The 15,229-nt window shown below is 33.6% G+C and overlaps 2 protein-coding genes across 5 annotated transcripts; both read left to right on the plus strand.

Annotated features, from left to right (window-relative positions):
- The first annotated feature begins 985 nt into the window (after positions 1-985).
- LOC148193084 (uncharacterized) lies at positions 986-7,277 on the plus strand. Its single transcript, XM_088098964.1, has 4 exons — positions 986-1,175; positions 2,203-2,304; positions 2,588-2,748; positions 6,970-7,277. The coding sequence occupies exons 1-4, from the start codon at positions 1,073-1,075 to the stop codon at positions 7,075-7,077; spliced, it is 474 nt and encodes a 157-aa protein (XP_087955090.1). The 5' UTR covers positions 986-1,072; the 3' UTR covers positions 7,078-7,277.
- A 2,131-nt stretch (positions 7,278-9,408) lies between these two features.
- Positions 9,409-13,920, plus strand: LOC124825773 (uncharacterized). Of its 4 annotated transcripts, XM_047298474.2 has the most exons (5): positions 9,410-9,632; positions 9,988-10,260; positions 11,287-11,507; positions 12,296-12,700; positions 13,598-13,920. In XM_047298474.2, exons 2-4 carry the CDS (start codon positions 10,020-10,022, stop codon positions 12,653-12,655), a joined length of 822 nt encoding a protein of 273 aa, XP_047154430.2. In that variant the 5' UTR covers positions 9,410-9,632; positions 9,988-10,019; the 3' UTR covers positions 12,656-12,700; positions 13,598-13,920. The 4 variants fall into 4 exon arrangements, with proteins under 4 accessions (XP_047154433.2, XP_047154430.2, XP_087955910.1 ...); XM_047298477.2 differs by lacking the exon at positions 13,598-13,920 and having other exon boundaries at positions 9,409-9,632; positions 10,005-10,260; positions 12,296-12,929; XM_088099784.1 differs by lacking the exon at positions 13,598-13,920 and having other exon boundaries at positions 12,296-12,929.
- Positions 13,921-15,229: the final 1,309 nt, after the last annotated feature.

Consider the following 15,229-nt stretch of genomic DNA (forward strand, 5'->3'; position numbering starts at 1 on the left):
TCATTTTAAATAAAGATTAATCAAGCTATCTCATTATATTCTTAATTAAAGATGACAACTCTGTGACCTAAGGCATGAGTTACAGATAAAAACACACTGCTTTAAAAAAATTATCTAATACTCTTTTTGTTAGTTATAATATAAAAAATCATGGAGTCAAATTATTTGCAGATACTTTAATAACTTCACACAGTTTTCAACATTTTATCTTCAAAGTGTTTATTCTATTTTTAAAATAAAAGTTGTGTTTATATTAAAATAATTTTGTATTTATATTAAATGTGTAGTTAATGAAAATATAAATAAATTATTTTAATAATTTTACTATATATAATATAATTTATTATATTGGTGGGTTTTTATGTGAATGAGTTTGAATCAAATAATTCGTTTACTTTATAAAAAAATGTTTGATCAGATGATAAGTTACATGTAATAATTGGTACATCATTAATTTTCGTAAACTAATATGTAATTAATCAAATTGTCTAGTGATAATCATATACCATGTAAATTAGATAATATTAAGGTGCAAATATTGAAAATGTAGGTGGTTATAATTTGCACTGTATTATCTTAGGAACATACTAATAATAATATGATAGTGAGATATTGGGACATAGTATAATAAAGAAATAAATATTAAAAGAAGTTACCGATATTAAAATCATGATAAATTTAAAAATTGAACGCAGACGTCCTACTCAGGTGAATTAGATCAAGTAGAATTCTTAAAACGTAGACTCATCTACACTAATACCACACAATTTTTTGGTATAACTTTTTTATAATTTTATCCTTACTTTTAAACTATTTTTTTTAAATAAAAACTACTGTGCTATGTTATTTTCATTTTGGTAATTGAAAAAGAAATACCCACACACGCGCCCACGTGCTTTCAGAATTATATTTAATGTTGATTTTATTGTATTTGTCGTCACATTGTGGGAGCCACTAATTTTGTTTAATATCTAAGCAAAACCTTGAGTTTATGAGTGTATCTCTTCCTTCCTAGTTCTCACTCTCTTGTTCATCCAAGCTTTCTTCCTTGTTCAACGATTTGCACTGAGCCATGGAGTTTCACTCTCTTCCCAAACTCTACCTTCTCTTTTCCTTATTCATTCTCTTCCTTTCACCCTTTCAGGCACAAGCTGCAACTCAAATCTCTTATTGCGGTACTTCATCACTCTCTCTTTCTGTGTTGACTTTTTGTTCTTATCATTTTGGTTTGATCCGATCGGTTAAATATTAGATTAGAAATTCAGTTTTACTTCTCTGTGTGTTTTAACGTTTAACTACTTCTGTTTGTTGATTTTAACTTTTCATCTGCACAATTGGTTTTTTCTGCTCCCTTTGCCACCCTCCAATTGATCCTGCAAATTTCAAAGTTTATACGAAAATATAAACCTTTTTTGGTTTCTGTTTGAAATTGGAACCTGTTGTTTTTGGACGAAGAAAAACTGCAGGAAGATGCTATTAGGTTGAAATTTATTGAAAACAACAAAATCATGAAAGTGGTTGTCTCCTTACGACTATCTCCTCCCATGTGCGTTTTTAAGAGGTTGATCAATGATAAACACTGCTTCTTAAATTTTTATAGCATCCAAGCATATGAGCTGGCGTTGACTATACTAGCACAATTGATTGTATAGAAATGTTGCTTAAAATATTTTTGAGAAAAAAAAAACTATCGAGGAGAAAAATGATCGATCAACAAGACAGACGGTGCAATGCAACCTAAACAATTTGAATGATGAAACTCAAGAAATAGAACTTTGATCCCAAAAAAAAAATCATTAAAAGGAATCAATCGTAGGATCTGCAAAACTAGATTAAACAAAGACTATAGCAACTTTATTATTCACATGAGTTTCACTGAATAGTGTTTAAATCTGTATGATATTTCAAGATCCATAAAATTAAGTTAAACAGTTCATTTAAGCAACCGTATATTTTCGATGCTCGGTGAGACCTATGAAACTGTCATTTTTAATAAGTTTTAGTATATATTAAGGCGTGCTTTAGTGTGAGCAAGAGCACGTATTGCTAATATTTCTCTTTATATTAATTTTGGGAATGTGTCACTGTGTGATTTCATGTAGTGCTGGTAGCTTATCTGTTGTGTTCATGGTTTGTTCAGGTTGTTTAGGTCATGGTAATCTTCTTGTGTATATTTATTTTTTCACTAAACAATCCTTGCAGATAAGAAGGCAAACTATCCTGTGAAGGTGACTGGAGTTGATATATCACCAGACCCTGTGAAGAGTGGCCATCCGGCTACCTTTAAGATCTATGCTACTTCAGGTAATACCCTTATCCTCTCTTCTTATTTGTCTAGTTTTGTTGTTTTCAAAAATTCCATCAAATTTTATTTTATCTGGATTGTAGTACATTACATACATTTCAGCGTTGTTTTTGAATTTTAAGTATCTGTAAGCAAAATAATTTGTATAGACGCCTGTAATTTGCAAATGATTCAGAAGCTATCATTTATATTTTTGGCTCACTTTATTTGCTCCTTATCTTAGAGTATCACTTGTCTATTTTAACAGATTACAAGTGAGATTTCTGTCTATCCTTCATGCAGGTAAATCTATCCTTGGTGGAGAGGTAGTAATTGGAGTTTCATACGTTGGGGTGCCTGTCCATACAGAAAACATTGATCTTTGTAAAGAAGTAAAGTGCCCTGTTTCTAATGGCAATTTTGTGATTTCACACACCCAAACATTGCCTGCAATTACTCCACCGGTTAGTTTCACTTTATCACTATCTTACCAATGCTGATGACTTTGCAAAAATATAATCCTATCAGGAAATGTAGCTTCCTTTGATTCTGGTGCTAATTTATTTTTTATTGTTGGGCATTTACAAATTTGCACTCGGTGTGTATTGTACCATCTTCTCTTTTATAGGCTTGTAACTTAAAAATTATTGCAATTTAAAGTTTGCTATGATCAAGAGTAATTAAATTTATCCCATTAGAATGTGAAATGTCTTGCAGTGTTACTTCCAGGAGATCCTCACATGTAGTTCTTTTACACATGATTTTCTTTTTCTTTTGAAAAGTGGGTTTATTGGAGACATTCAAACTAGCCTTTTTTCACATAACAAGTTTTCCTATATCTAAATGTACTTTTAAAAGTTGTCTTGTTCTCTCTCCGTGACATCAAGAATCACCGAAATGTGAAATCACAAGTCATTTTGCTACCAGTGAACATGCAAATGAATGATCATTGAAATGCTATTTATATCTGTGATGGTCATGGAGACTGAGTTAACAAACCCATATAACAGATTGAATTTGAATCAATAGTCGTTCTGCCTTTCTAAATCAGTCTCTGTTGGCTAAAAGTGTTTAAAGCGAGACCCGTGACATCAAATGTCTGTTACAATACATGTATAAGATGGTCAATGCTCTATGATAGTTAATATTAGGCAGGCAGTGATAAGCATGTGTAGCAGAGATGATATGGTTAGACACGAGGAAAGATAAAATTAGGAACAAATGTATTTGGGGAAAGTTGAAGGATCTCCTATTGATACGATTATGTTTGGACATATGGGAAGAACAATATAAGCTTTATCAAGAAATGTTAATCAAGTGGAAGATAATTCAATCAAAAGTGATAAAGGAATGCTGAATGAAGCTTCAGAAAAATAACCATTAGAACATGCTTTTACTATAAAGAGTTTAACTGAACATTAGGCCTTTGTCTTTTTTATATTAAGTCATTGTTGTTCATACTTCCTTCCATCTATAGTATCTTCTAAGGTTCTTAATATTTTTTTAATTTATGAAATACTTTGCAGCTAGTCGAGCATGATTCTTTTCAAGTGGCATTTAAACTTTTAGTAGGCAAGAACAATATATGATTCATGTGTTGGATTTATTTATTTTATATGATTGTCTGAAAGGTTAGATTTAACTCAGTTGTTGGTCCTATGCACGTGCAAACTATAAAGCTCGGACACACCTCATAAATGGCGTGTCCGGTTGTCCCGTGTCTGATATATATCGGACACTAACGCACTTACGATACTCGTATGACACACAAATCCGTAAAGTGTCCAATTTAAAAGACATTTTTTTGTCTTTGACATGATTTTGACATGGCTCCAACATAATGTTAATAATCACAAATCTAATGATTTTCTAAAAAACTCAAACTTCTAAACTTATTACATAAGTTTCTATTATGTTTATAAAAATAAGGAACAAATCGTATATGATCACTACTTTTCACTTTTTGGATATTAGATAGATAGATTAAATTCATTTTTGTGTTAGTTGACAGTTCGAAACTAATGTGTGTATACTTGCCGTGCCCTGTGTTCTCTGTTTATTCAATTTTGCCATAGCTCTGTGTCCGTATCGCATCCGCGTCCCTATCCGTATCTGGGCTTCATAGGGTGCAAACCTTTCTAATTTTATAGGGATATAAGGCCTTCTTAGGCAGAAGGTGAATAATAGAATAGACTGGAGCTACAAGGATGGATGGGCACATTTATGCATTGGTGGATAGATGTAATAGAATATTAGAAGGGAGGGAGTTTCCTGCTAAAGGTAGATAGAAGGAAGTGGTAGATGAAAATGGTAAAGTTAGAGCGGGTGCTGGGATGTTTACTTTTCCTAAATGTCAATTGTTGTGATCTCTTTCAATGTTTCCTGTCAGGGACTTTGGGATGAAGTGTGCATTCCACATGGTGTGTCACTATGTCTAATGTTGGGTACAAACAAAGTCTCATATCGGATAAAATAAGAGATGGAAAAAAGTTTATATACACATAAGATACTTCCATTGGTAAGAAGTCTTTTGGAGTGATACCAAAATAAAATCCGTGGCGGACTGAATGTTTCACAATGGATGAAGGAGTATTGACCACTCGATATGTGGCTGACCGGGCGGTCATCCTGTACAAGGTCAAACCACAAGATAAAAGGAAAATATTACACCTTTGTAATTGTTGAATATAGTGAAAAACTATATTTGGATTAATCTCCCTTGTGTAAAATACACACATAGGGTTCTCTATTTATAATAGAAGAAATATGGCTGAAATCTACAAAACTGCAGGGACTACACCCATATTTATGTGACTTGCAGTGTCTTGGAAACGTACTCCCCCTTAGTGTGAAGGTGGAAATGTGAACCACTAAAACAAAACAAAATATTAAGCTACAATGCTGAAACAAAGGCATCAAAGATCCAAAGACATGTTGGAGGTCCAAAATTCTTTGCTGGACAACTCCCAAGTGGTGATACTTAGCAGTGTATCACAAGAAGATCGGACTAAACTCTAGCCCAAGAAGAACTGACGCAGTTGCGTCTGTTTGAGACGGTAGCGACTGCAGCGGCGGTTGATAGCTATAAAACTGTAGGGACTAAATTGCCATCACTGACTGATGGCTAGAAGCAACAAAACTACAGGGACTGCCATCACTAACTGACGAGGTGATGGGGGCCTACAGTGGTTGGAAGCATACAGTGGCTGTACAGCGGAAAACGGTGCCGACAGCGGCCAACGGCAAACAACCGGACAATCAACGGCGGAGACGAAGACAGACGAAGATGGCAGCAATGGCTGCTCTGGAAGGTCTGAACAGAGAGAGGGAGGTCCGGCGAGAGCTATGGAAGGCGGTGCGTGCAGAACACGCGACCGAGACTGGCCGAGAAGAAGCGGCGCGTGACAGCTGGTGCGGAGGCTTCGGAGAACGGGACCACTAGGATTGGGTTGCGCTTCTCAAGGCGCACCTAACCCTTGACTTCGCCGGAGCAAACGACGTTCGGGGCGGCGGCGACGGCGGACTGGCCGGAAAGAAGCGCTGCGTGGCGGCGCGTGACTGAGAAGTGGCTCTCGAAACCGGCGTGGTTGGCCGTCGCTCGAAGAGACGGTCCAGATCCGCAGGTCACCCGTCGAAACTGTGACGGTGGCCGGCGTGGCGACGGCGACAACAGAGGCGGCGATGGTGGCCGGCTGCGGACAGAGGTTGGAAGCGGACAGTGGCTGGCGATGGTCGACGACAGAGGCGACTGGCTGCACGGATACTGACTGTGGCACATATTTAAGAAGAAAAGAAAGGGCTGCCCACTGAAATTTTAGGGGCTGCCGGCGACCATGATGGCCGGCCGCCGGCAGACAACAGAGACGCCGGAAGAAGATCAGAGAGCATGCTCTGATACCATGTTGAATATAGTGAAAAACTATATTTGGATTAATCTCCCTTGTGTAAAATACACACATAGGGTTCTCTATTTATAATAGAAGAAATATGGGCTAAGCCCAAAATACAAATGAGAAATAAGGAAAATGATACTTGAACAACCATTTTTGACAACATTTAGACACGCACACACGTGTCTAAATTTGAGTGGTCCAGTTGGAAAAATTAAATGAAAATGGACCACTCAAATTTAGACACGTGTGCGCGTGTCTAAATGTTGTCAAAAATGGTTGTTCAAGTGTCATTTTCCGAGAAATAATAACAAACTAATAAAAGATAAAAGATATGATATATCTAACAGTAATCACTGTATTGAGAATAATCTAAGTATAAATTTAAATCCTACATTAGAAGTGGTGTCAATTCCTTACATTTTCACATATATATATATAATCTATTCCTAATGAATACATCCTCTAAAATAAACCATCCTATTGTAACAAGAAAAAAACACAGCTGAATGTGAACTGTGAGAGTACCCATCTCCCACAAAAAGACAATTTTGTTTCGTTTGATGCTTGATCTGAGCACTCAGGGTAATAGACACTGATAAGGTGATAATCAGCACCTATTTTGTCACGTACTGTACTGATGTTTTGGTTGGGTCCTAAGGCACAGAATAATCACGTGGTAAAATTTTCTTGAATTCTGTCTTCTTGGTTTAGTCATCTGTCTTCGACAGCAAAATTTTGTTTTGGTTAAACCTCACATTACTGAGCTCATTTCCCTCACTGTTCGTTTTGCAGGGACCTTACTCTCTGAAGATGACACTGAAGAATGATCGGGACGAGTTGTTAACTTGCATTAAGTTTAATTTTAAGATCGTTCTTGGATCTTTGGTGTCTGATATATGAAGTGTCCTTTGTATGATTGATCTGGCGAACTTCTTTGCTTCATTGTCAAGTGTTTTCATTGTAATGTGTACCGTATATCACCTTTCACCAGTCAGAATCATGTAAGGCTAAAATTCAGTGATGTCAAAGTCACTGCATGACTTTGGACTTGTGATGCTATATAAGGTTCATGATTGAAATTTATTTCTGTTTAGATTTAATTCAATTTTATAAAATTGCCTAATAAGATGTGATCTCTTACACTGTGTTTTGGTTGGATAGAAAAAAAATACTAAATTATCTTAATTAATACTAAATTATTCAATAAATAGTTGTATAAAAATACATTTTTTTTTCTTGTAGCCATATATAATACAGCAGTAATAAAAACTTGTATTATTGAAATAATATCTTCACTTTTTTTTACCTGTTTTTCATTTAATCCAGTGTTGGAATAGTATATTCTCTTAGAAATCTCATTTTGTATTCTTTATTGTCTTAAATTTTAAAAATTTACTATTTTTATTTAAAAAAATTATCTCTCTTGTTTATATTAGACCTTTGTTTATAGATTATTATTTTTTATATGTTTATTATTAACATTTTTCTTTCCTTTGATTATATCAAGTGTTGGTTTAAGCACTAACATGAAATTTTATTTAGAAAACACGACTTTTAACTGTATCACATCAATATAATGTTAATTATTTTTAACATTTAAGTTTATTATAATTATTAAGTAAATCTAGAAAGCAAATTATTAAGCAATATTATACTTAAATAATTACACAATATTATTATGCATAAGAGTTTTTTGTTTAGTTTTTACCTTCAAATTGAAAATATTGAAATAAAAAAAATATTAAAACCCTTATGAACATCATTTGGGTCAAGTTGATTAATTTTTGTTCCAGCAAAAAGAACTTTAAAAACATGCACGATTCACATTTCTTAAGGTAAAAAGAAATAAGAATTATATATATATATATATATATATATATATATATATATATATATATATATATATATATATATATATATATATATATATATAGATAGATATATGAGTTTGCTAACTTGCAAGCAATGTGTACCGGATTTTAGTAGACAAAAATGTTCTCATATATTATGGATTCTAAGTTTTAAGGTAAATGGTATTTGAATAATTTCATTCTAAAAAAAAAGAATAAACCCCAAACCCTTACTCACCTCCTCATTCCTTTCAATCATTTCTCTTTCATCCCTCTCACTCCAACATTTTCTCTGTCATCCCTAATGTACTCCAACTGGAAAAATCAGAAAGGTGTCACGGGTTGCTTTTAATTAACTTATAATTTTTTTCGGATTCGAATCTAAGAAAAAGATAAAAACAACTAAGATAAAAAAGAAGAATTCAAAAAATGATTTGTTCTAATTTAATTGAATCTAGTACAAAAAAATACTACAAAAAGAATACATGGATCTGGAACCATATTTCGTTTCAAATTGCCAATATTTTAGTTTTATCTAAAGTATTTTTTATGATATTTTTACCCCAACCTATTCATGAATGTAAGAAATAGTGAGAATTCTTGATTTCTCTCAATTCGAAAACTCAGGATTTGAATTGATGTCTTTTCATTGAATCCTCCTAATTGCATTGATTTATCCGAAAGATTTCACTTCAATTGAAATTGTGTGGGTAAGAGAGTATGTAGACGAGAGAGAAACAAATTGGATAAGTGATGAAAGTGAATTAGGGTTAGACGAGTGTTTATGAATTTTTTTCAGTTGGGATTACAGTAGGGATGACAGAGAAAATGTTGGAGTGAGAAAGATCAAAGAGAAAAGATTGAGAAGAATGAGGGAGGTGAGTAAGAGTTTAGAGGTTTTTTGTTTTTTTTAGTTTTGAGAATGAAAATTATTCAAATACTCTTGATCAAAAAATCCATAATATATGAGAACATTTTTATCTACTAAAACCTGATATACAGCTAAAATATACTAGCTGAAAAAAGAAATTAAACCCTTATTTATATATATATATATATATATATATAATATTGGTTTTTACTTAATTGTTTACACATATGCTAATAAAATACATAAACACGAACGAAAGAAAATTTACAACAGAAAAAAAAGTGAGAAAAAAATGATTGAAGACTAAAAGAAAAAATATATAGATTCATGCGAAACAAAAAGTACAGACAACTTGTTACTGAATAATAAGAATAAAAAACAAATAAAAAATTTTAATACCAAAACTGAAGAAAAAAAATATTGAGAACCTATTCAAAATTCGCAAATTTACGAAAATGTTATTTAATTCTTATATATTTTTCTTTTATTGTTGCTAAAATCTTTGTCTTTATTTTTTCCATGTGTATTTTGCAAACTGTGAGCAATGCTGGTAGAGTTACGGGTTCTTCCTCCTTCTTGAATTAGGGTTTTCAGATTTTCATTTCACTCTCACTTCATCATCCTCGTCACCTGCAATGTATTTTCCTTTGGATCGCTAATTGTTGAACATATCATTGCATTTCCACTCTCGTTCTGTTTCGCTAGCTCGATATTCCAAAGTGCTAATTGATTCGGTATGTTATAGAGCTCTGTTGACATATTTTATCCTTTTTATTTTCCCGTTATTTTGCACGTTCTATACACTTGCTCGTCTTCTATGATTGATTTACTTAAACTTTTTAGTTTGATTTCTTTATTCAACCCTAGGATTCAATGACTTATGTTTATTATACAGACTGATATGTCTTGATGGTTCTATTTGGGATTCAGTTCCCAGAGTTGGTAATTATTTTGAAATATCTGTTTCAATTTGTTTATGGAATGTTTCGTGTGAGAGCAAGTAATCGGTAAATGCGTGTTGCTGTATGATTGCAGTGTGGGTTATGTGGTTTAGTGATTGGTTTGGGTTTTGTGGTTTTGATGTCTCAGAGGTTGTGTTCACATAGGAGTTGTTTGTGACAATGCGACGGCAGGGGCACTATGGGGATCCATCGGCCAACACTAGTGTTGGTAGCCAGATGCATCATATGGTGGCCGGTCCAAGGGGGGAGGCCAAGTCTGGCAATTTTGAAGGACGGCTCGAAGCCTTTACTCCAGAAAGAGAGAATCCGTATGCGAATTCCAAGCCAGAGGGTCAGTGGAGATGGGAAATGGACGAATCGAAGATGTCCAATTCAATGGCATCTCGGATGTTTAGTGAAGGCAAGTATTTTTCGCTGCCACTTCACACTTGTTTATCCTTCTGTTAACCTAGCTATGTGCTGCATCTGGCTTTGTGAAAACAATTATGTTTTTGAAGTATGTCACGTGAGGGGCCCATAAATCTTGAAGTTGTAACTAAGTATTGTTTTTACAAGTTTTTATGATTATTTAGTATAATGTATATTTTGATTTCTTGCCATTTTTTTCATGAAATTGACATAAATGTCGAGTCTTGAACCGTTGGTTTTTCACTAAATAAAAAGTAGGATCTATGATGTAGACTTAATGGAGAAGAGTGTGTATGTATGATATATCTTCTGTTTTTTACGCTGTTGCCAGAACTAAATCACCTGATAAATGGCATAAGACAGAAGAATAACTCATGCTGCACTTGTGTACTGAATTTTGTAAAAAAATATCGAGAAAGTGAAAATGCTGAATTGGAGAGAAAGTAAAGAGAAGACGAGGAAACAAAGATAATGAGATTATAAAGAAGACTAGGAAAAGAAGAGGAAGAGACGTTATATGGTGTAGTCATAGTTATCTAAAGTATTATGATTGTTAACCTTTCTTCTGTATTTCAATATGGAGATTTTTGTTTCTAAATTAGAAGTGAGGTATTAGCGTGACTCAATTGGGCAGCATAATCCTTCAGAAAACAGATTAACAATTCACGTGACTCAATTGGGCAGCATAATCCTTTTAAATGTCATCCTTTCCAATTTGCTATTAAATGCATATAGTTATTCTTGTTCCTGGCATCCTTTCTGCAAATTTTGCTTCTTTTTCAATGAACAGACTTAAAAGTAGTACTTGATGTATAGGAGATGAATTTATTTTACTTTTGATGTCTGCTTTTATGGAGTTGTAATTCAGTAAACATGGCACATTTTCAGAACCTATTTTAGTTTTGAATTTTCAAAACATTAGCTTCCGTGTCTAGAAGGCCTGGTTACACATGTTTATATTACGGAAAGAGTTTTCAAACTCCTAAACAGAGGGGAACCGTTTCATGTTCTAGTGTAGGTCAAGGGGTTGATGCTTCAAAGTCCTATTTTCAAGGGCAGGGCCGGAACAACAATGATTCCAGATCTCAGGCCCATGAAGAAAATATGGATGTTGGATACGAAGGAAATCATTTATCACAAACTTTTGAAGGTCTTGAGCAGAATTTTCGTGATGACATTATTAAACTCACTAAAGAACAGAATGACGCTGAAGATGCAGAATATGCCAGACACAGAGAGGTTTGAGATAAACATAAAAATAAACATTATTAATTTGTTACGGTGTTCTTGAAATACCCTATGTCCTCTACTCTTTTTGCAACTTCTTTTGTCTTGTTTCTTTCTTTTTCCTAATAGATGTTATACAGTTTGCCTTTTTTTGAAGATGTTAAAGATACTGTTGAAGCTATAAAACTTTTTATAGCTGTTACGTAGAGTTAGAAACACACCAAGGTATCAGATACAGATCTTCTTAGAATTACGATTTGCAGGGATCCAACTATGTCAATGCAAGCTTATCAACGGGTTACTATCTCCATTTATGGAATAATTTTTGGAAGGAAAAAATTGTTTCTAATGGATAGTTTTGTTGTAACTTGTATACCTAGGCTTTTTCCATTTGATAAACTTGAAGTGATAATGCAAAACTTTGAATACAGCAGTTGCGTGTACTTTTTTGCATCGTTTAAACTATATGAACTAGCCCAGTGTGTTGTCTGATCTTAGTACTGTGACCCATTTTATAATTTTTATAATACTTCCTGAATATTAAATTGATGTGCAAAATCATCTTTGCATGAGTATTCTTATTTTTTATTGTTGAGTTGGGTTCTTCTTATAGCTAACTGTGAGCACTGGGTTAGTTGTCACCTGCATATTTCCTTGTATTTTAAATGATCTATATAACTGTCTTGAAGCTGGATATTTGCAGCACACTGGGTGTTGCAAGGATAATCTTATTCGTGTTGAATTCTGTATATTTTTCAATTCCATTGAGCTTTAACTAAGTTCTACATATTTCTTTTCAGAAAATTAATGCAATCAATGCTCAGTATGAAGAAAAACTGGCAGCACTTCGAGCTCAGCATAGCAACCGAAGAGCTGAATTTCTTCAAAGGGAAGCACATGCTAGGCAACAACAGTACCAGCAACTCATAAGGGATCCTTACCCAAGCAGTGGCTTGGCACCCCGAGACCCTCATGGTTTCAACAATGCGAATGCTCCAGGTGTAGGTGGAGAAGTGCAACGAGGTTATTCTGCCGATCATTTTGATCCTAACAGGGAGAGAGCTCGATTTCTTGGAGGTGGTAGAGATCAAGGATTTGAACCTAGGGGTCCATATCCTGGTGGTCGTGTCTACGACACTGGTTCACGCTACTACAATTGAGTTTTGACCCAAAGGTTTATCTCTCATTTTGGGTTTCTACTGCAGGTGAAATTATATTGACATGATCTAATGCTTTGTCGTTTTATCATCTTTTCGTTACCCTGTTTATGGAAGTTAACTGTTATTTATATAGATCAACATTGGAGGTGCAACATTGGTGTTGTGCATTTAGATGTAGAACCGCTAGGATATTTGTTGTTTGTGCTTATGAAAGTCAATAACATAAAAAAACTATGTAATACGGTGTTTCATTTAATTCAACTGCATACGGAGAGATAGCATTACTCGGATAACTTGTAGCAAGCATCGATGCCAACCACACAAGAAGCAGAGCAAAGCACCAAACCTTATGCTTCTGCTGCTGGTCTTCGATGTTTGTGATTCAAATAGTAAAAACCGCTAATTTAAACAACCAAAACAGATAACAGACGAGTGAACCATTTTATTTCCTAAATGTGTCTTGTTCACACCTTGATTTTTGAAGCTAAGGAGATTTTAAATAAGTTTCTACGTTTACTATTTATTGTCATGTTGGTCACTTATAATTTCAGTCACATTTTAATTTTTAAAGTAGTATGGTTGATCAGTTATACTTTAGATAATCTTTTTAGTGTTTTTTTCAGTTTTAGGACTATTATGATTGTTATACACTTTTAGAACTAAAATGATTTACTGAAAAGAAAAAAACTCTAAAATCCAAACTGGGCACAAAAGAATATAGAATGGCCTTTAAATGTTCAATGACTCATGATAGGATAGGACATATGTTGCAGTATATCTAATGCCATAAATTTTAGAGCTTTATTAAGTGACTGATGTTACATTATAAATAAGCAATTATTGTATAAAATTGTTTGGAGGGTAAACAATGAGCAATTCATATAATTTTTGTAGTTAGTTAAACTTATCCCATAAGTCTTTTTCTTCCAATTTCTTCCCCAGCCCATGTAACCGTACACACCATAGCCCTGCATGATCAGAACGTGGGAGAAGAATGGTAGCGTTGGGGTGGACGCAATCGGAGCTCAGGCAAGGAGCATACGGCGGAAGACGATGCCTCCAACCACTCGGTGGGCCTGGATCGCGAACTTGTACAAGCCCATCAGATCGTGCTTCTTAAAGAGCTTCTTGCGATTCCAAGAAGACTGTTGTTGCGCATTGCATCTGTTGGCACTGATTGGTTGTAGAAGGAGAACATCTTTTAAGCTTTTTCGTTGGTTTGTTGGCTTTAAATTTTCAAGTTTACTGGTTATGATTTTTCTTGCCACTGATTTGTTTTTCTTCTCTCTTCTACCCTGATCTCCTCTTCTCTCTATAACGGTAAAATACGCGACTGTATTCTCTATAAAATACATATTTTATTTAATGAGAAGAAAAATAAAATAAAATATTGTATCAGAATAAGACAACCACGAAGACATTTGCATTATTAAAGATTCTCTTAGAAATTATTGGATGTTGAGGTTATACTGAAACGGAGCTTGCAAATTTATTGCTGCTGCTATTTAAGCTAAGTTACGTTGATGGATCACAAAAGTGGGTTTAAAAGAAATTAATTAAGTGGACAATTATGTAATCAAGAAGAAAACAAATAGCAAAATTTTCAGGGGATCTATTCTTGAGCCGGAGACCCTGAATAACCATTATAAGCTTACAATTATAGAAAAAAAGAAGCTAACTTCTCGCTGAGCTCTTTCAAATAATTTCGAGTAAACTTGTATATATTCTTGGATTACGAATATGTAATTTTTGTTCCATTAACCTTACAAGGTAACTATTTGATTAGGACTCATGATAATTTGAAAAATTAACTTCATTTAGAAATATTTTCACTTCGAAATTTATATCTTCATTTGTGAATTTTATGTATGATTTAATTATTCATGAAGTTTGATCTTATTTAGAATTAATGCAATATCACAAATGGTTTCCTATGCTTTATTACGGAGTTGTTATATATACATGTCATTAATAGTTTTTTAAATATATATTTTTTTAAGTAAACTCTTAAATTTATGAATATTGAGTTTCCAAGTTATATATATAATAAATTACGTTCTGCTTTTGTGTATTTTAAAAGTGCAATTGTAAGTCTTTGATACAGTTGAAAACTTTCAATGAAGTCTTTATTAAATTTTTGTATTTTTGAATTCAAAACTTAATTAAGCTTTCATTTAAATATATTATACTTGCCGATTGTAATGCATTCAAACTTTAGCATGCAAATAATTTATGCATATGTAACTCGTCATTGTACATTATGGAGTTTATGTGGAGTATGTCATCAAAGCCACAGTAACTAGACTATCATTAACAATACATCACAAGTACTTTCCATATACTACACTTTCTGCAAGAAAACATTGTCTTGTTAGTATTTCATATGATTGTATTTATGGTTTTTTCTCTCTCATTTTGTTCTTTATATTAGAGTCTTACACACAGAACATGTCTATAATTTTTTTGTGAAGAATAAACTACTTGACTTCAAGTTTCATCAATAGTTGTTACTATGAAGGTTATACTGCGCATTGTGTAGTGTATGAACGAGTGTTAGTAATTTCTGAGGTGCAC

This window comes from Vigna umbellata, chromosome 9 (genome assembly GCF_029865625.1).
Source record: "Vigna umbellata cultivar VRB3 chromosome 9, Vumbellata_1.0, whole genome shotgun sequence".
NCBI classification, from domain to species: Eukaryota; Viridiplantae; Streptophyta; class Magnoliopsida; order Fabales; family Fabaceae; genus Vigna; species Vigna umbellata.